At 37.6% G+C, this 22,477-nt stretch overlaps 1 protein-coding gene across 11 annotated transcripts in view; it reads right to left on the bottom strand.

Annotated features, from left to right (window-relative positions):
• The window catches only part of Rfx3 (regulatory factor X3), a 259,528-nt gene that overhangs the window by 55,206 nt on the left and 181,845 nt on the right, over nucleotides 1-22,477 (bottom strand). For all 11 annotated transcript variants that reach the window (NR_172644.1, NM_001395594.1, XM_063268579.1 and 8 more), the window contains 3 exons: nucleotides 18,989-19,108; nucleotides 7,884-8,005; nucleotides 5,975-6,087 (listed from right to left, as the gene is read on the bottom strand). Coding sequence is in view for 10 of the 11 variants with exons in the window: in NM_001395594.1 (NP_001382523.1) it covers nucleotides 5,975-6,087; nucleotides 7,884-8,005; nucleotides 18,989-19,108 (355 nt within the window). In the remaining variant the exon portion in view is untranslated. The remainder of the gene's footprint in view (nucleotides 1-5,974; nucleotides 6,088-7,883; nucleotides 8,006-18,988; nucleotides 19,109-22,477) is intronic.

Below are 22,477 nucleotides of genomic sequence, written 5' to 3' on the forward strand. Positions count from 1 at the left end.
ACCATATTTGGCTATATAATAATTTGATTTCCCTATCAGCGCATGCAGTTTTACTTGCATACACTCCTTTTATATAGATCAATATTAATTACAATTTACTAATTTTTTTTAGGTTAAACTTAGTTTCTAGAACAGCTTTCCAGGTGTATCAAGTTTCTGTTGATGATATTAGTAACTGTCACTTCCTCTACTAACTTTTTAAAAAAGATTTATTTATTTTATGTATGTGAGTACACTATAGCTGTCTTCAGACACACCAGAAGAGGGCATCAAATCTCATTACAGATGGCTGTGAGCCCCACCATGCAGTTGCTGGGAATTGAACTCAGGACCTCTGGGAGAGCAGACAGTGCTCTTAACCACTGAACCATCTCTCCAGCCCCCTTTACTAACTTTTGATGAGCACGTTTAATTTTAGTCTGCCACTGAGAGCACTTTGTAATAGAACCTTCAGATAACACTAAACATGAAGGCAAAGAAAATTTAATTCTGTGATTATGCTGAAAATTAAAAGGCTGAAATGGAGGCAATATAAATCATTAAAATGGGTTTGATAGCATCAACAACTTAGAAGTAAGATCAGGATCTATAAAAGTCCACAGAAAGCAGAGAAAATGAGGGTAACCTAGGGTCCTTCTGAATTTTTAGGAAGAAGTGAACTGTAACATCATACTTCTAGTGCATGTGCCATGTGTAAGGCTCTGGCTTGAAGGATGTGATAGAGGACACCATGGGGCTAACTCAGACATTAATAAGCATGTGTGTAGAAGACATGTTCTAAGAGCTGGCAGGGAATACTACACATTGTCAGATACTGAAAATGAAGTAATCCAATTATAAACCTTTCAGTAAGATTAAATAAAAACACAAAAGACCAGCTCTGAAAACAAAGTAAATACATGGAAAAGTCAAAAATTTCTCCAGAAGGAAGTTCTTACAATTACAGCTGAGGCATATTCCATGAGATACTTTTAAAAATACCTTGGAAATACATTTCAAGAATTCCAAATAGCAGACTAATCCTGCCTTAAAAAATAAACTATAGAAAAATAAAATGAAATATGGCAAAAATTTCAGTGTATCATGTTGTATGTTCTAATTTATCTCCAATGACCTTTGAAAAAACACCAACACCAGCCTCATAAAAGGCAGCTTTGTAGGTGACTAAACTATGATTATTCTCCAACCTATTTTAAATATTTAGGCAAATAGAAATTAAAATAGTCTATATTCCACAAGGGTGGAGGAAGGGAGGGGATGGGGGTAGAGGGGAACATGATCTGGTATTGGGTGGGGGAAAAGGACTGAAGCCCTGAGAGCCAGCAGAAAGAATGGAAACAGGCAATCTCAGGAGGAAGGAGATTGTAAGAACACTCTAGAAAATGTACCAGAGACCTGGGAAGTAAGAGATCCTTGGGACTCAAAGCGGAGGAAGCCTAGATGAGGTGCCCTACAGGAAAGAAGGATTGAGTCCACCTGCAGCAGAAAGACAGGGCATCAAGTTGGGGGTGGGGTTGCTATCCCACAGTCAAAGCTCTGTCCCATAATTCTTCCTATCTGAAAGAACTGCAGGGATGGAGATGGAGGAGAGCCTGAGAAAAGAAGGTCCAGCGACAGGCCCAAAGTGGGATCCAGCTCAAGGGGAGGCCCCAAAACCCGACACCATTACTGAGGCTCTGGGGCATTCACAAAAAGGGACCTGTCATGACTGCCCTCCGAAAGACCTGAACAAGCAGCCGAAAGAGTCAGATGCAAATATTTACACCCAATCAATGAGCAGAAGCTGCTGACCCCCTCTGACTGAATTAGGGGAAAGCTGGAGGAAGCTGAGGAGGAGGGCGACCCTGTAGGAGGACCAGCAGTCTCAATTAACCTGGACCCCGGAGATCTCTCAGAGACTGGATCACCAACCAGGCAGCAAACACCGGCTGATATGAGGCCTCCAACACATGTACAGCAGAGGACTGCAGGGTCTGGGTTCAGTCAGAGAAGATGCACCTAACACTCAAGAGATTGGAGGCCCCGGAAGGTTAGAGGTCTGGTGGGGTGGGGGCATCCTTAAGGAGACTGAGGGGCGGGTGGGGACTTGGTATGGGATGTGGAACAGTCTGGGTGGGGGACAGAAAGGGAATAAAATCTGGAGTGTAAAAATAAATAATAAAAAAATTAGTCTATATTCTATTGGGTTTTGGCAAATGACTACAGGATTCAATCTGAGATCCAGACAGCTTTGTTTAAAAATTTGATGTGCAAAAGGAAACATTAGAATTTTGTCTTCTAAAGACACTACTCTGTTCCAATACGAGATGGCATGAGCATTAATAACTTAGAAACAAGCGGGTTCATTTTGTGGACTGTCATTCTACACAGACAAATGATGAGTGCTCCCATCTCTTCCCATCAAGTATATTTATTCATTACAACAGGAATTTTCATCAAAATTGTATAATCTGAAGACTATTTTAATTTTATTGGAGGTATCTGTTGCTTAGAATGAGCTCATGGTATACTCTTTAGCAGTGTAAATAATTATATTCCAATTTATACTCTGAATGAGTCACTCAAAAAATCTGAATTATATTTGTAATAAGCTAAGCTACTTACAGACAACTTTAATATAGATAAGTAGATAAGTGAGTTGTTTAAAGAATCTTCACATCATTTTCATTGAATATAATAGTTGTAAATTTTCCACATATATATATATATATGTATACATATGTATACTCAATACAGAAAGATATTGATAAGGAGAGGACTTGTCCTTGGTTGTCAATAACGTAGCATCTCTGACAAGCACTTGGGTTCACTGAAGTAACCTTATTTCTAGAGCAAGGGAAAAAAATCTATACATGCTTTAAACTGAAACTTCTTATTTTATCCTTCACTGTCAACTGTCAGGAGGAATTGACTAGAAATTACAGGCTACTCTATAATCTGCAAGCAGACCACAAACACTCCTAGGATAAAGCTACTTAAAATTTAAAACCACTTAAGAAAATTCTATGCAATGTATTAGCTCCTTTCTACCAGGTAAATTTAAAATACACTGATATATTGGAAAGAAGAAAGCCCTCCTCCCAGACAGTCCCAGCTCTGACATGAGTGAGAGCGTAGGAGGAGAGTTATAAAACACCAGGAAAACCCCAAGTTACGAAACCCTCAAACAACTGATGCGTGCTTTAAGCTGAAACTTCTTTCCATCTTTCACTGTCAACACACAGGGATTTTCTAGAAATCGCAGATTAATCCTTAAGTTGAGGGCATATCACAAATACTCCTAAGATAAAGCTACTTGAATTCTAAAGAATCCCCCAAGAGAAGACCAAAGTACTTATTAAATATTTTTACATTGTTTTTTTTTTTTTTGTGTGTGGTATTCCAAAGGGTCCATTGAAGAGCTGACTCTCCTGAACCTGACATTATAGTTTTGCATTAGTTACGTCTCCATTGCTATGATGAAACACCATGATCAAGATAATACACAGAAGAAAGTTCATTTGGGCTTAAGGTTCTGGAGGGTTAGAGCCTATAATGGTGGAACAAAGGCACAGTGGCAGGAGCAATAAGCAAAGGGCTCATCTTGAATTGCAAGCACAAAACAGAAACAGCAAACAAAACAGTAGGGGCCTTTAAACGCTTTAGGCCATCTCCAGTGACACATTCCCCAAGCCTCCCCAAACAGCACCACTCACTGGAACCAAGTCTCCAAATGAACAAGAAGAGTACAGGGCACATCTCACTCAAACCACATCTTAATTCCTGACCCTCATAATAACGCAGCCATCCCATAAAGCAAAAATATATTTAGTTCAATTTTTAAACTTCTCATAGTTTTTCAGTCACAACATCGTTCAAAAGTTCAACCCCAGACTCTCTTCTGAGATTCAAGTCAATCTCTTAACTGAAACCCCCTTATAAAATCAAAATTACATATAATGGGACAGAATATGCATCACTATTCCAAAAGGAAAAAATGGGTAATAAAAATAATACTGTATCAAAACATGACTAAAAAATGGCAAATTCTCTAATGTCATTAACTGATATCAAAGGGCTTAGATATCTCTGCCCCTCCAAATCTACTGCCTGTGTCCTCTCTTGGGCTGGACCCACAGTTCTCCTTGTCAGGTGTCTTATGAACTTGTCATTTCCAACATTTTAGTGTATCCATTACAAGGCAGGGTTCATTTACACAGTTTCAAAAAATGACCTTTCGGAGCCCCTTCCCTTCAGAAACTCTAGGTAGTGACAGTCTTTGGTCTTGGCAGTTCTGTGAAAACAGAGGAAGATTCCACAACTTCTTCATCTTTCATGACATCCCAAGCCATCCCCACATGGACAACAATGAAAAGTTGGTTTGTTGATCACTTGATTAGCAACAGCTTTTGACTGAGGCTGCTTTCCAGGAGTGCAAGGAAACATCTTATACTTTCTCAATAAGTAGGTAGCTTAGCTGGATGAGATTTTGCCTAAGAGTATCAGCTTCCCTTTATTGGATTGCAGATCTGACTATCCTCATGGCTCCAATCTCCTTAACAATGGCAGTTTCTTTTACAGTATAAGCCTTGGCAATAACACTGAGATTATCAGTATCCTTTGGTCTCTGTGCATTTTATATTTCTTTCTGCACCCTTTGTTCTTTTTCCTTGTAGACCTGCTTAGGAGTGATTACAATAAAATATGAGATTGAGTTGATATTGTACTGTGCTTCAATCTCCTCTGCCAATAAAGTAAGTTCATTACTTTTCAATCTAGCCTCAGGCAAGTTCTTAGGGTATAGGCAGAAAACAACCAATTCTTTACCCCAATATCACAGGAATAATCTATCGTCCACTTGCTAATATTGTTACACTCTGAAATCTCTTTTGCTGGGCCTCGACAGTGCACGCAGCACTACAGTCTTATAAGCTCTTAGTAGATTTGTCCCATTAAGTGCCATTTGCAGCTTTTAACTTCTTTTCTTATTCAAAGTTCTATAGTTTTCCATGTTTCTCCAGAAACAAACATGGTTAGATCCTTCACAGCAATACCCTACTCTCTGGAACCAATTTCTGTATTGATTATTTTACTGTTGTGATTAAACACCATAACCGAGACAACTTATAGGGGGAAGAGTTTATTTGGGATGGTGGTTCCAGATGATTAGAGACCAGGATGGCAGTCCCACAGTATGGAAGCAAGAGCAGAAAGTAAATGATTCACATCTTGAACCATAGTCACAAAGCAGAAGGGGCAAACTTGAAATGGCACAAATATCTAAACTCTCCAAGCTCACCTCCAGGGACATACTAATAAAGCCAAAATTTCTAGGACTCGATAAACAGCATTGCCCACTGGGGCCATGTGTTTAAGTACCCAAGAGTATGGAGTGATTCAAACCACCACAGATAATACTAACATTTTCTTATTTTTTCGTATTATTTATGGAAGTTATTTATGGAAGGTCTCTTTCACTCAGAGGCCAACATGTTATATGAGTTTTCTGCATTTTTTTGCCTTAACATTAAATGTTTAACATTTCATTTTAGTTCATTAGTTATTTTCAGTCCTATGAACATATAATAATCCAACCTATAGATTATAGCAGACTTAAGCTCTCTCACAATTAGATATTGAAGCTATAAGTAACCTCTTTGATCAAAAGAATAATGCAATAAATCCTTGTGCATTTGATGTGTTAACCATATTTCTGCAGTACAGATTATTTCTGTAGGACAGAGACACAGAAGTAGAATTGCTGTAACAAGAGATACAATGATCAGTTTAAGAGAATAAAATGTGTTCTCACCCTCACTCACCCTTCACTTTCCACTGAGACAAGGAAAAAGAAGGATTTTTATTAGTGTTCAAAGAAATGCTCAAAATAGATAGTACTAACTTCTCTGTTCCCCAGGGATAACTTGATTATTTTGTTTTAACAAGTTATGTGGTAAAACTTAGCATGTGCACAGACTATGCTTGAAAGTCTTACCTCACAGTGCTCTCGATAAAGACTCTGCAGTGACTTGATATCCTCAAAGGTAGTACCATCTGGCAAAGAAGAGATTTCAACTTCTCCAAACTCTGGAAGTGCTCGAGATGCATCTGTTACCATGACAACATAACAGAAAAAAGCTATTGTGGATGGTGTCAATTACAGATTAATGAGGGAAATTTTCAGAAGACTAAAAAGAAAAGAAAATGTAGAGATCAGAGGGCCAAAGATCACTGACTTTCAAATTAATATTTTCTAACCAGACTTAGTAACATTTTCAGCATATAATGTAAGAAAGAATGGCGTGTACTTGTGAATATTGTATGAACTAAACTTTAAAATGGGCATTGGATAGGTCTTAATAAAAGAAGACCACCTGAGCTTGACAATAGGAATTTTAGTTATTTTTATTATTATGCTATCCAACGACATAAAAATAAACTTAGCCTTAAACTCATTATGTTCATACTTTTTAAATAATGATAAGATGAAATCTATAAAAGTAATAGCCAAAAGCACAAAATAACATTAAATTAAGAACATTAGTCAATGACTGCAGCATAAGTCTTCTGAGGATGACAAACCACCCTGCTCTTTCTGGTGGCTACCTACTCTAACACACTTCTGAATTCAAATTATTAGGACACTTGCTACTGCATAGAAACCTCATGCAGCCCTCTCCTGATGATACTGTAATTTATAAAGCACACGTTCTTCCTCTTTTCTTTCTTCATTAGCCCTGGACAATTAGAAATGTACTTTGGTATGTTCTTGACTACAAATTCAAAATTAAATGAAGAGTGGTATTCAGTTTTAAGTTCTAGGAAATAAAAAATATTTTACATTCTTTGGATATCAAAGGTAAATTATAACCTCAATATAAAAAGTAATATTGTTTTAAAGCTCAATGGTCAACTAACTACCTTCTATTTGAGCACTTTGGTTTAGAAAACTGCTTTAATAGTTTCAAGCTCAGAAAATTTCTAACCTAAAAGTCTATTCCAGCTGTTTCTGTTGGCAATTCACATAAACACACACCATGCACACACACGCACACACACACACACACACACACACGCACACACCAGACACATATGTGCAGACATACATCCATACACATGAAGACACACACACACACACACACATCAGACATACATGCGCACACACATGCATACATACACGCAGACACATATGCATACACACATGTACATATACATACATACATATACACATGTACACACACAGACACATACATGCTTACAGATATACAAACAGATATACAAACACAAACACACATATGTATACACATACACTCTGATAGCCTCTCTTTTTCTTGACCCACTGTTTGGAGACTATGTAGTCTCATCTTTGTAATACCTGTCAATTGAACTGCCACTTCTGTTCCTCAGGCTCTGGTATAAATATTCAAGTGTTCAAGTTCTACTTGCAAACATTTTCCATGATAAGAAATGTGTATACTTTCTAAACGTTATAATAGGAAGCACTGTAATTAATTTAAAAAGAATAATAAACTGTTTTTAATTTTTCTAATCTAATGTATGGATATGCAACTTTGTGTGCAGGAAATGAGAATTCTTTTGGACGTGACATTATTTCTGAAGTAAACACAACATGATTTTGATCACAAAAGCCAACTGTTTTACTCTTGAAAACACTTGATTTCAAAGCACTGAGATTTTAAGGCAAATGCATTCAAGATTCCATATAGCTTAATATTCCAAAAAAGATGAACCAGAACTATCATTTAATGTCATAGTTTACACCAAATCACCTCCCCCTTTATATGGAGTTAACATCTGACAACATTCTACTTGGAAAAAAAGAGACTACCATTGTTCTCTTCAAAATCCTAATAGCAACTAATACGCATTACACCTTAACATACCTAAAAACTGCTGATGATGTTGACTTTGGGCAATTACAGTTTGCTCAACAGATGTGCCTGTCTGTTGGCCACTTCCTGTGAAACCATCTGCAACCCCATCCACTTTCTGCATAGGCTTGTACCTAAAAATATTAGATGGGAAACAAACAAACAAACCAAATTATTCTTTGCTTTATTGCACTATCCAAACGTTTAAGGCATTCAGTTTTAATCTAGTTCTGTTAATGTCAAGAGAGTTGCTGAATGTTTCTTCTTGATACACTCATCAAGTTCTGTGTAGCCATTTATTTCCAATTGTGAAATGAAAAAGGGAAGGGCAATCAGAAGGAAATTCATTTGTTAAAGTCCAGAAATTGATGTAAGAATGAAATAATTGGGATGTGTTTCTTCGGACAGCGGAGGCAAAGATGCTCACGGTTGTAGTACATGTTGTGAACGTAACTTGTAGTGGCCATTGGCTCAAGGTAAAACACTCAAATACATTGGAGGTTCATTGTAAACCAAGATCAAAGTTTGCAAAGAAATGTCAGCAGGGGCTTTCGGTGAATAAATTTAGAATAAGACCCATGGGAAACCTTAATACTGCTCGTCACATTTCCTAATCTTAACACACCTTAACACATTCATCTCCCTCGATTCTTTTCAGCATCTGCACATACAAAGGCCAGAATCCTTAGTATGCAACAAAACAAGGAGTCATCTATAAACTAGTTTATCTAATTAGATGTTAGAGGGCTTAGGGTAGGGTTCAGCTCTCAGTGTTAGGACACTTGACTAGCAAGCACAAGGCCCTTGGGTTCCCCCTAAGAACAGGGAAAATTATCATATACATAAAAGTAATCAAAGTCAGAGAACTTTTAGGTTCTACTTCTAAACTTTATGTACATTCTTTGCTAGTAAAATAGAGAAAATATGCTACAGTGGCTAAGGAACAGACTTATTGGAGGCCAAACATCACAAACATCACATCACCACCCTACCAGCACCATACCACCACCACAACCACCACCACACCACCACATCATCCTTACTACCAGCACCACCACCATCATCACGATTACTACAAGCACCAGCATTATCCCAACACAACCAGTGCCACCACCATTGCCACCAGCACAAGCCTTACACCACCATGCCATCCTTATCGTCAGCACTCCCAGAAGCACCACTGTCACCGACATCAGCACTCACACACCACTGCAAGCATTAGCATGAGCCTCCAAGAACCTCTGCGAATCTCTCCATACAAGCAAGCACAAACTATATATGCAGTGGGTATATATATTTTTTCTTTTGCTCAAAATGTACTTTTCTTTATTTCCCATATTAAACACACACACACACACACACACACACACACACACACACACACACACACACGCACACTCAAAACCTATGGGCCAAACCTAGTTCCTCTGCATATATGCCCTGTTAACGGTTATGTAGTTTGGTGTTCTTGTGAGATTCCTAACAGTGGGAGCCAGGGCTGTCTCTGACTCTTCTGCCTACCTTTGAGACTTTTCCTCCTACTGGGCTGCCTCAAACAGTTTTGATGTGAAAATATGTGCCTGGTCTTATTCTAGCTTGTTATGCCATATTTGCTTGATGTCCCTGCAAGGACTACTCTTTTCTGAGAAGAGGAAAAGAGGGTGGATCTGGGGGAAATGGAAAGGGGGTGGGGTGGGACTGCAGTTGAAATGTAATATATAAAAGAATAATAAATAAAAAAAGAAGAAAAAGAGGGGTCAATGTGTTTTTGCTAACAAAGGAAGCAGCTTAAGAGCTTCGTTAGTTTTGATGTGGATTCACAAACTGAGAGTGTTTTGGAAGGATATGTTAATAGTCACTATCCCTTATCACAGCAATTGTTGCTGGAATTCTGTGTTTGCATGGGGTTTTTTTTTGCTTGTTTGTTTCTTATATCAAAAAGTAGCAAAATGCTATGCAAACTGAGGATAATGAAAATAAAAGATTGTAATAAAAACCTGCAAAAAACCAAAGATCATAAAGCTTATTATCTAGAAATATCTTCATCCGCATTACAGTGTTTGTCTTTTGATCCCCTCATTTCTAACTGTACTGATTTTTAAAAAAAGGAACTTAGTATTTTCACCACTGAGGTGTTTCACACTTATGCCAACGCCTTAATTCAACTGAGATGTGGTAATTAAGAATGTCAAAGCCCTGACCCATGAAAAGGCGACATTTAAAAGATGTATCCATTCAGTCAAAAGGTAGTACATGATTGGACCCAGTGAACACTGTATGGGTAATTCTTAGATGGCCTGAAGAAATGATTCAGTAACTGAACAAGAAAGAAAGGGGACAGAGGATGAAACAGGGCACAGCAAACATGATCCTTCTTAGATATCCTTCTTTAGTGATATCTCCCTTAAGAACAGAACATTGGTTGCTGTTCTCCAATGACAGAAGAGAACTTCAGCCTGTGGCCATACTCAGAATCAGGAAGGAGCACCAGTACTGTGATGCTCCATGACTGTCACTTCAGATGCTGGTCCCCCCAGCAGGTCATGAGACAGTTCAGAATCTTTTCCTGACAGGTGTGCTATATGCCTGTGTGGGGCACTAGTGGTGTTGGCCATTTTTTGTAGCAGACTTGAATGATTTTATGAGGAAAGTTTTGTTCCTTATTGATTCATTCAAGATTTAATTGGATTTTAGCAGAATTATTTTAGACACAAAAATCATATTCATAATAAAATAGAATATTTGTTTAACCATGTTTACTCATGGATAAATATATTATCTTAGATGAAATAGTTAAATTTGAATGATTTAATCCTACAGATTCAGTTATTAAGTTTTAGTATTGGTTTATGCAGTGTCTGTGACTTTGTCTAACTATTTTTATCCCATTTTTTTTGTTCTACACAGCATTGAGTCTTACTGACATGAATATGAAGAGTAAGTGAAATTTAACCTGAAAAGAAATGATAGCTATTACTCTTAGATTGCACATTTTCCAAGGACACATGCTATACACCGTAGTCGATCTTCACAAAGGGCTCAGCAAATCTCCCACTTAAAAGCAAAGTTATTTGCTCCTTTGGAAAGACAGAGTTGGCCAATACCATAGGTAGTGGAAGATTCTATAAGAAAGGGGTACTACATTTTAAAATATGCAATCAAATCACAATGAATTATAATTAACACATAACAATGTAATAATAATACTATTGAGTTAGAGCACTAATTAGGTATACAATATTATGTGGGAGACATAAAACAAATAAAAAGCTTATGGGAGGAAAAGATACAAACACATTCTAAAAATATTTTGAGTCAACACTTAAACCAGAAAATACTGAACTAGGAAATGAGCATTTTCCTTATAATTACAACAGTAACAATAGCAGAATAAACCGTGGCAACAATGTCTTTCATGTATGTATCTTTGGTAGAAATACAAATGGTATAAGCCAGAAAAGTTTGAGACTTAAGCTCAAAGGTCTGGAAACAAATCCCGGGTGGGGTTTGTGTCAGGAATGAATGGAAGATGGCTGATGGCCAGGAGGGTTAGTGTGAGCATGGGCACAAGAAAGAACTCCTCTGAAGTGCTAACTTTGGTTCCTTATGCTGTGTCTAAAGCAATAACCACACAGCCACATATTCAATGTATTCTGTCCAGCAGTCAGTGATTGAAGACATCCTCAAAGTTAGAAATTTTGGCTTCAGGAAGTCCAGATGTTCATTCTCTTGATTGCAAGGGAAATATACCTTAGTTGTTTGGGTTTCTCACCAAAACAGTCACACTCAACAAAGGCTAAAGAACCGATACCTCGGATTGCTGATTCTTACTTGAAGAGATGGCTAAGGATGATATATATTGGTCATTCAGAAGCTTTATCATCAATATCTCGGATGTTACCCACAAGAGTCTAGCCTTACTCAACATCTACTGAACAATGTCTTTGAGAGTGGGCCTTGGAGTTGGTTTCATTCCTTCTAAAAGGTTTCCTGAGTAGTTGCAGGGACCTAGCCCACAGGAACTCCGTATCACAAACAGAAGTTGTAGAAATATACCCAACATTAGGCAGTGCATATCCCCTCAAACCATATCAATTTTACTTTTCCTATAATAGACATAAATTTTAAATGAATAGCTAAGATCACACTATCAACTGTTGTAACATAATTAGATCAATTTATCAGGTATTTATTGAGTACTACATGTGATATGAATACTACATGTGATATGGCACTGTGCAGGTTGTTTTAGCCAGGTAATGGAAAACATTAATAAAATATTAAAGTTTTTGAATATTTTAATGGACTAACATAATAGTTCTACATTATCTTAATTCTGGTTATAATTTTTATTGTTAAGAAATGAATGTTTGGGGGTTTTTTTGCCTCTATTTTTCATTTTATAGTCATCAAAAATACTACATTGTAAAAAGTAGAGGGAACTGACTGAAAACTCACTACCACTAAACCTGTGTATCAAATCCTGTGGAAATAATGAACTCTTCAGTTTTGAGAACTATACTCTCCATGTACTCCCATTTGCTTTCCAATTTATTTCTAGGTTAAGTTTTCCCATCACAGACCCTTAGGGCTGTTGAGTTATGCACGTTCATAGGAGAGACCTCCATTTTATTAAAGGAGGCAATAGCTCTTGGTTTCAAAATTAGCAAGGAGCAAATGATCATTTTAACAGCTTGCAACTCCATGGGAAATCAGAGTGAACACTGTTAATGATTAAGAAATGAAAGACACTCTGATGTCTTAATAGCTGAGTGTATGTTTGAAACCTGTCACTAACACAGAGAATTTGGAAAACTGTTAGGAATCTCCCCCCATGGGGTTAGCTGTGGCTGTTATTTGGGACTTGAACAGCTGTGTTCTACTGTAGAAACAGTATTCTGTCAATAATCTCACAAGCAGACACTGAAGAAGTCCAGTGGAAGGCAAAAAACATTACATATTCAGTATTACTGGAAAGAGTTTTCAACACACCAAATGAAACGTTTGGAAAAGCCTTTCAAAGCAGCTGGAAAATGCCAAGATGAAAGGCAACAAGACTCTACGGGCAGTTAGGATTTGTATTTACGATTCATGAAAGTATAAAACTAAGTTGCACGAATAAAAATGCTCACTGAACAAGAGCAAGAGGCTAAAATTTTCAACTTTACTGGTGTCTTGTAATTCTCTCTAGAAAAACTGTCCTAGATTAATACTGGAAATGAGCCAAGTGATATAGACACAGACCAACCACAAGGAAATGGTCCTCATGAGAAGGTCCATTATTTATGAATAGTAAATGAGTCTGCAATGCCACATTAGATGTCAAAGTGACTCCTAATATCAACCTGGCTGACTAAAGGCCGGGTTTCATTTGTACTCTTCTTGGTAACTCAGAATATTGGGCTATTCACTAGTTTACATTTGCAGTGATTAAACAAAGTAAGTTCAAATGGGGTCATCGTCTCGACTGAGAGGGAATGATGTGGATCACTCGTGCTTTAATGAATGTGCTCTGGTATGTGCTGAGGAGGTAATGTTGTAAGAGCAAGTTTGAATTCCTGGATTTCTTTACTGAGTCCTGTTAGCACCAGTGGCTTACGCACTTAGATGCCTAGAACAGTGATACTCTTACATACAAAGTTTAGTGTGTGTGTTGTGTGTGTGCGTGTGTCTGTGACTGTATGCAGGACTTCTGTTGTTTATAGCTGGCTCTGTTACAGAGATCCTAAAAATACATTTTCCACTTCTTTCACAATCCTGTTCTACCTGATGTCAACAAAAAGTAAAAGCACCCAAGACTCTGTCTAGGAAAAAATAAATTGCTACGATTCTTGTCTAAAACACAATTAAATGGGACTTTCTTGTAAGTAAATTACAGTATAATTTCCCGATGAGCTCTGTCATAGAAAGTGACATTGAAGGACATTATAAAGCTCAATAAACAGAAGAGTACCGGGTGCACACTTACAGAGCAGTTGCTCACCTAAGACTTCTGTTACTCTTACCTGCCTCAAAGGAATGACCCAGTCCTCCAAGTTTAGCTCTGTAATAACCCCAGAGAAATCGTGGTCCAGGGAAAGTATGATAAACTATTAATATTGATCAAAGCTGGGAACTACTAGCCTTGAAGAACAGAGAAACAAGTAACACCCACAGTACTCCCATGGTGCCTTCTACAAAATGGCAAGGATTACTAAAGAGTTTTCTGTAGTGCTTATAATGGTACCATAAAGAAGAATAACACTTCAATGTTTCTAACTTAAAAAATTTCATTTTTTCACTTGAACTATGAAATGATAGTTTTTAGATGTTTTCATTTGTAGATGAAGAAACTGAGGCTTAGGGTGCTGAAATCATCCACAATCAAATCTGTATACTCCTCGTTAAGAAACCTCTAATAGCAACCATCCTTGGATGTCCTCCCTCTCATCTGAGGTGTAAGGAGTCTTGCTGTCCCTGCTTCTACAACTGCTCTCTTGTCTTTCTGCCAGTACCATAAAGGCTGTCTTTCAGACTCCTCTTCCTAGCCAGGGACCATGTGAATGCAGAGATGACACATTTCCCCCTTGATTAAAACATCCTGCGATTAAACAGTGTGATTCTGTCCTGCTTTTCATGTGCATTTTTAGACAAGGTTCCACTGGGTAGTTGAGGCTGTGCTCAGGCATGGAGCAGTTCTTTTGCCTCACTCTTCTATGTGAGAGGGAAAGGGAAAGAGATGCTAAGGGACCGGGGGAAGAAAGAGAAGGGAGCCATGAGCCTCCACATCTGCTATGAACCTTTTTGTAAGTGCATGGATTAAGTCACCTGTGTCTTGAGGACAGAATTCACACAAGTATGAAGAGGGGGGATTCTTGTCCAGGTCACTATATGGTGAGGTGTCTGTCCAATGTAGACGTTTTCCTGTAAACTGATTTTGCTCTTACCGTTCTTCATAGTATGCTCTTTTACATGTGATGTGATTATTCTGTAAGCAACTTACAACTACATGAAATTGTTCAGAAATGATAAATTTTAGTATTTTGAGAGTGGACACTGGGATCAGACATGGTCAGGGACACTGTCAAAAGATACAGTTTCTCTCTACCAGTTCTGAAACAATGATACGAAAGAATAGTTCAAATATGTGTCAACATTTCCTATGGGTTTCTTTAAGTGCTGAAAATTATCCCTCTCATTGCTCCCTAATAGCCTAGTCTGTGTGTTGTCTAAATGAAGGTGAGAAATTAGTACATGAGTAAATTTCCTTAAAAATGAGCCCATTCAAATTCAAAGTTTTCTTTCAACAGAAGCTATTTTACACACTTTTCTCCTTTTTACTACCTACAGCTAACTCTACTGGCAGAGGAATTCATGGCATTTAGGTACCCTGCCTCCCTCTGATCCCAGAGGAACAGCAATAAGGGCTGCTGAAAGTCTGAGTTCATTTGCCCTTCACTGAAGGCCCACAGACCATGGCACCCACAAGTAAGTCCCAAGGAAACACATGACCCTGACTACTTATAATTTTGTTTTGTCTATAGCAACATTCCACAATTGCCTTTGAATCAAGCAGGCTCTGATCTACTCCTTTATTTTAGGTAAATGGTTTAAAGACACATTTATCTCTCAAGTATGGGAAAATATGGACCCTGTAATATCTGCTTCTCAGCCATAATCACTTTTCATTTGTGTCTTGTGCATGGCTACTCTGACCAGCTATGCTCTGACCGGCTACGCTCCGTATGGCAGCTTTGAAGAGCTTCTGATTTGCACAGATGTGGAAATTACCTCTATATCAATTTTCCAAACTAGATATATAAAACTAAATACCAAAACTTAAATTATCAAAATGATGAACACACATACTTGACTTTTAAGTATAAATGGAACTATAGGTGCAGTAAATATATCATGAGATATTTAATCTGAATATACTGAATTGCCACTGAAATGCCACTACCTATTATTAACTATTTTAAACATCCACATACCATAGTTTAACAAGAGAGTACATTTTCTTTATGAATTTTACTTTCATTAGAATAATCTGAATCTTGAAATTATCCAGACACTAAAAACATATCGTGGGCTAGGGAGTAGAATGCACACCTTTAATCCCAGCACTCAGGAAACAGAGACAAGCAGATTTATTAGAGTTTGAGGCCACCATGGTCTACTGAGAGAGTTCTAGGACAGCCAGGACTATAGAGAAAAACCCTGACTCGAATAACCAAATTTAAAAAAAACTACAGAATTTCAGATAAATGATAAAAATAATTACTATTCATTATTTCAACAAATACTCTTAATTTGACCCTTACGTCTAAACTCAAGGAAAGAGAGTGTGCAGTGAATATGGTCCTTCAGCAAGCTGAAACCTCTTGGGTATAGCAGTGTAAAGCTCCAGTACTCAGCAAGAACACTGCTGTCATTCAGGGTGCCATTGACAGAGCAACCCCATAACCAAGCGTGGTGGCCATGCCTCTAATCCCAGCCTTCAGGAATCAGAGGCAGGTGAGTCTCTGTGAGTTCAAGGCCAGCATGGTCTGCATAAAGTTCTAGGCCAGCTAGGACTAGATAGTGAAACCCAAATCTTAAAAAATACCACGAGGAGAGAAACCAAACCTATTACATTGAGTACATCTTCAGGATTCTAATGTTCTTCACTAACAGGAAGGCAGGCTAATCAAGACACTGATACTGGCAAATTTTACTAATACGATAAGCACTTTATATCTCTATAAACATGTTCACATGGTGCCTTTTTCTTACAGTGACTCCTTAACCTTTACAGCTCTAGAGTCTGTTTAGTAGGAAAATTCAGATAAAAGAAAAGGAAAAAAAAAACTTTACCTCCCTAATTCAGGCTTTTTGTAAAGACTGTCTTTTGAAAATTTACATTCATGCAAGTTTACTAGATTTCCTCCCAGATAAATCACAGAAGAGATGGGCTTACTTGTCTTAGGCACAGTTTACCAAGCTTCTCTTAGTAATTACATTTGAATATGTTATTTCTAAATCAAGCTTCTCTTGATTTCATCATCATTTACTGTGTTTTGCTGCTAAGTTGGGGGCAGAGAGCACAGCAGAAGTAAATGCTATAAATCTTGTTCTTAATAGGAGGAAAAATAAGCAAAAACTTGTGATCATAATAGTTTATAACATATAAACTATTGCTACCATACAAGGTACTAATACATGTTTTATTGTGTTTTCTTCAGTCCTTTTTCATTTTCCTACCTATAGATTAAAAAAAATAACTAGAAATTAAAAACAAAATTGAGAATCTGTGCTGCTTTTTAAAAAAAAAATAAGATAGCCAGCCTTGAACTGTGTCGCTGGGCTAGCACTCACGAAATTATGACTGTGCTGAAACTAATTAACAAAAGCCCCTATCCCTACCTTCAGCTTTTCCCCATTACCTATGTCTTGCCCCAAATCAAAAAGTCATCTCTCTAGAAAAAAAAGAATCAAAATTTCATTCTTTTGCTTCAAAGCTTTAAATAGCTTTCCAGCTATTTCTACACACAAACACCTCGAATTTATTATCTTCAAGTAAAACTAAATCTCCTAATGTATGCCTGGAACAGCTGCAGACATTGCCTCTCTAACTCTCTACTCAAGCAACTCTGCAGTAACAACTTAACCAAACCTCGGCCCACTGCCAGTCTCCTCCTCTCCCTCCATGTGCTTATGGGAACACTTCCCTTCTACCTAGAGAGCCCTGCCTTTTCCTTAGTCCCTACTCAAGTAACACTTTCTTTATGACATTTACTTATCCTCCCTCTCCTGGGCTTTGTTCAATTATTCTGTAATCTAGAGTTCTTTGATTAACACTGGATTTTGGCACAAGACATTGTATTACTTTATTTTCCTCATTCCTCATACACCTTGTATTTTTAAAGGTAGAGACTATGTCTTACCCTTGAATTTAGGACCAGCACATAGTAGGCCTTTAATCAATGTCTCTTGACCTATTATATGATGTTGTCTGCATACTACACTAGTGTGGATGAGAAGACCTTACACATAACCACCTTAGGATAATGAAGAACCCAGGGAAACCATCCCTTTTCCTAGTACTTCTACTGCTTCCGTAGGAAAGGACAGTTATAAGTACAGAGCATAAAGAGGGTGAGTTTGCAAAACTTTTATTTACTGTGAATTGTGACAGAGTTATAAGTGACTGAAAGGCTCTTACCAGTGCAATGGGCTGTATATTCCACTTAAGCTTTGTGAAAATCATGGGTGCTAATACTTTGATTATCAAGGATTATGAGTACAGATCAGACAGAGATGGTTCTTTTCGATTCCAAGATTTATAATTCTATCATCTATCCAACCATCCATCCATCTTTCTATCCATTTTCTGATTCATTTATCCACCCATGTATCCATCAACCCATAAATGTAAGATCTCTTAAAGCTCTAACGTCTATGTTGGTGAAGATCAGATGCAAAGGAAATTTAAGAATTCCCAAAGATCCTACAAGAACCCAGACTTGGTCAGAAAGAATTAGCTGGCGTGGGCAAGATGGCTCACAAGGTGAAGCTGCTTGCTATGCATACCTGATGACCTGCATGGATGAAAGCCATGGTGGAAGAAGAAGAAGCAGCAGCAAATCCTGAAAGGTATTCTCTAGCCTCCACATACCTACCTTCACCAATATATCTCACACATGGGCATCTCTCTCTTACACACACACACACACACACACACACACACACACACACACACACACACTCACATACTCACTCACACACTCACATTTGCATGTGCAGTAAATAAAACTTAAAAGAATTATTTGAAGGATGTAAGAAAAGCATGTCTCATGCATCGAAAGGTGCTCTCTCTGCCGAGATGTACTCCTTGGTCTTTGCGTGCCATTTCCCTGTATCAACAGTGATGTCACATTTAACTCTAAGTGGGCCCTTAATGTTAATGACCAAGTTATTTTTAAAAAACTGAGAAAGGCATCACTGAAATTCTAAATGATATTTCAACACGATTCACAGCAAAAGCATGTTAATGGTAGCATCGCTTCCTGTGTGTTTGTTCATTCTATTTGCTGAGAGAGAAGAGGACCTGTGGAATTAATATGTATGTAGCTTTGACACAACAACTCATATTATACCTTTGCTTCTGTTGCATGGGCTGTTGCCTCATAGCCATGTACTGCATATCTTCTTGTAGACGGTTAAGAGGAGAATCTGGCTTCACCCGGATCCCATAGTAATGGTACTTGGAGTTTCCTCTTCACAAAAGAACAATAAATATGGAAACATGAAAAGTCAGTATAATTAGAATTAGCCATTAACTTCACACAGAAAAATTGGGTCAAAACATACCCACATTTCATATTTATAATTTATCTTTTCTGGATGCCTGTAATACTTCTACAGTGATATTCCAAAGAGAAAAATAAAATTGCAAAATAATCACCTCAAGACCTCAGTTCTTGTAACCAGTTCGTTTAAACTTTCACCTAAACATTCGCCAGATATCCCACTTGTCCCACTCACATTAATTTATTTTCTAATATGTATTTTAAATTGAATTTAGAAGGTAATTTAGGTTGGGCCAATCACAGTTCATCCACAGCACAAATCACTATACACTAGACAGCAATTTGCCATAAACACAGAGAAAAAAAAAACAACTTCATTCTGTAGTCTTGGGTTAATTTTTCTTTTTGTGTTTATTTTATACACAATGATATAATATTATTGCTATATTATATGATGGTTTATTTTTAATATTTTGAAACATAAAAAGGAAGAAGGTACTTAATATATTTTAAGAACATTGTATTAGTTTCTGTTTTATTGATTCATATCTGTTGTTTACTAATAAGATAAAACATAAAAGACAGGGACATGTTCCCGTAAAAATGGTGAGGCCCTCCTGGAATAAAAGTTTTGCAACTTCTTCAGATATAAAAAATACAATGCTTGATATTAGAAATAACTTTTATTCTGAATGAAATTTGCAAATTCTTGCAAAAACAGCATTTTAAATATGTAAGTTCTTGCAGAGAGACCAGTTTTTAACAAGTCTATATATAGCAATATGTCTGTGAGCATTCTTCCAATTTTTCTTTCCTTTACAAAGAGAAATGCAAGTGATGTGTGAATTAAATATTTTTAATGAAAATAGATAATTTTACTTCCAAAACTAACAAACTTACATTAAATGAGCCATATATTTGAAGAGACATTAAGGTAATTAAATCCCTATAATTTCGAGAAAATGAAATAGAAATGAAAACTTAACACCTTCCATTTGAGAGATTAGCTATTGTTTGTAGAACCCACTGAAATGAGAGCAAAAGCCCACACCAAACCTACTCAGATCACACCCTGTAGTACTCTAGACAAGCTAGAGGCTATTTGGAGTAGAAAAGAGTAGAAGCAGGAGTCATTGGCCATGGGAAAACACACATAAACTGATGTTCCTTCTATGAGCCTCAGTTTCTTACAAATTAGCATTGTGGTTGGAGTGAGAGGAAGTTCTTTCTATCCCACTAGGAATGGCCTGAGAAGAGAAGCACACCTGGGTCGCCTTCAGTCAGATTTAATCCCTTTGGATAAGGGATCGATCACAAGGTGCCCTTTAAATTACCTTTGATAGAAATGCAATGGCTTTATTTGCTTTTTGTCCACTAAGTGCTAAGGGAGTTTTGACAATTTCCCTAGACAATTCTGTAGACAGATAATGCTTCCATAGAAGTTCACTTGCATAAACAGCCACGTGGAATTTCATCTGCCTCTTCATTTGTACTGATTTTTTCTTCCATGCCTTGGAATAGGAGTGAAAACATCAAGACCAGGTTCCACAGCAGAATCTCTGAACTCTTAACTTGCACCTCTGGCTTTCTCTATTAACATCTACCCAGTTTCCGAACAGTCCATTTGTTTAAACTCAACCTCTATAGCATTTATTCCCTCCTTAGTTCCTTAGGCTTTCCTATCCAACTCAACTGCAAGCACCTCATACTGGGAGGAGAAAGTAAAAGCTTCAATGCTGCAGAATGTACTTATAGAATATAGATTCTACTCATTCACAAACCCAAACAACTCCAATTTTGTCCCTTTCTATTTTAAAGATGTGTTTCAATGTTTGAAAAGAGCTTCAAAATAGGACCCATTGAAATCTTTTCAGCAACAAAAGCAGTACAACAATACAGCTATTAGAATGTTGACTCAAGCCTAGAGTTTCAAAATATTGGCACTATACAAGTAACTACTGAGCCATGAGCTAGGAGACACCAGGCTATGTTTCTAATGATTTTCCTGTTTTGTGGTGGGGGAGGCAGGGGTGCAGATACTAGGGAAACAAAAGGCTCTTTTTTTCCCCAAAGGAATGAAAGCCAGCTTCTTCAGTCTGAATAGACAACTACATTCTGCAATTTAAAATATACCATCTTTTGAAGTAATGGTAGAAGAATATATTTATGAAAGAACTGAACCTCTGGCAATTTGAAAGTTGTACATTTGCTTCAAAGCAAGCAAAAGAAAAAAAATCACAGTTCAAACACAACCAACTCTTCTAAAACTAACAACAGTAAAGAGTTTTGGGGCATACTGCCCCAAAATATGGTAGTTGGCATTAGAGAAACCAGCAGAAACAGACCGTGGCGAGAAGAAGAAACCCTCTCACTTGCTCTCTGGTGACATGGGCGATAGACACAGCCGGCCGCCTTCGTAAACTGGATTTAGGACGTCTTGCATCAGGACAAAAGAGTATTTTTTACTCTGAGGAAGCAGCATGGAGTCTGAATGAAAGGCTTTCTTGGGCCACCCTTTATACTTCACTATTTATAATTTTAGATCACAGCACACCACTTTGTCCAATCACACTTCTTCAGAAGTGTCTACTTCTTAGGGAAAAAAAAATCACAATTTTCCATTTCTTTGACTCTTTATATATATATATCTCATTCTATAAAATTATATTATAGAAATCATTTCATACTTTAATTTTCAGCTTGGGTCATCTGAGAAGAAAGCTCCCACTGAGAAACTGCCTAGTGAGATTGGCTTGTGGGCATGCATTGGGGAGGATGTCTGGATTATTAGTTGATGCAGGAGGGCCCAGTCTGCTGTGAGTGGCACCATGTAAAGATAGGTGGTCGTGGGTTGTGTAAGAAAGCTAGCTAAACAAGACCCTGTGAGTGAGGCACCAAGAAGCATCCCTCCATGGTCTTGCCTCCAGGTCCTTGTCTTTAGTTCCTGGTCCTGCCTTCTCTCAGTAATAGATTGAGAACACCAAGTACAAACCAACAAACCTTTTTCCTCTCCAAGTTGCTTTTAGTTACACTGTTTCATCACAGTAATAGAAGAGAAGCTAGAGGGTTGGGGATTTAGCTCAGTGGTAGAGCGCTTGCCTAGGAAGCGCAAGGCCCTGGGTTCAATCCCCAGCTCCGAAAAAAAGAACCAAAAAAAAAAAAAGACAGCTGTATTGTACTTGTATATAATAAACAAATAAATCTTTAAAAAAAAAAAGAAGAGAAGCTAGAACAAATGGGTATGCATTTCCCAAGTTAAACTGTGTTTTGTTATAGGGATCTTAGCCATGTACCTGAGAGTGAGTAAAGGCTACATTAGTCTTTTCTCTCTGACAA

This window comes from Rattus norvegicus, chromosome 1, assembly GCF_036323735.1.
Source record: "Rattus norvegicus strain BN/NHsdMcwi chromosome 1, GRCr8, whole genome shotgun sequence".
NCBI classification, from domain to species: Eukaryota; Metazoa; Chordata; class Mammalia; order Rodentia; family Muridae; genus Rattus; species Rattus norvegicus.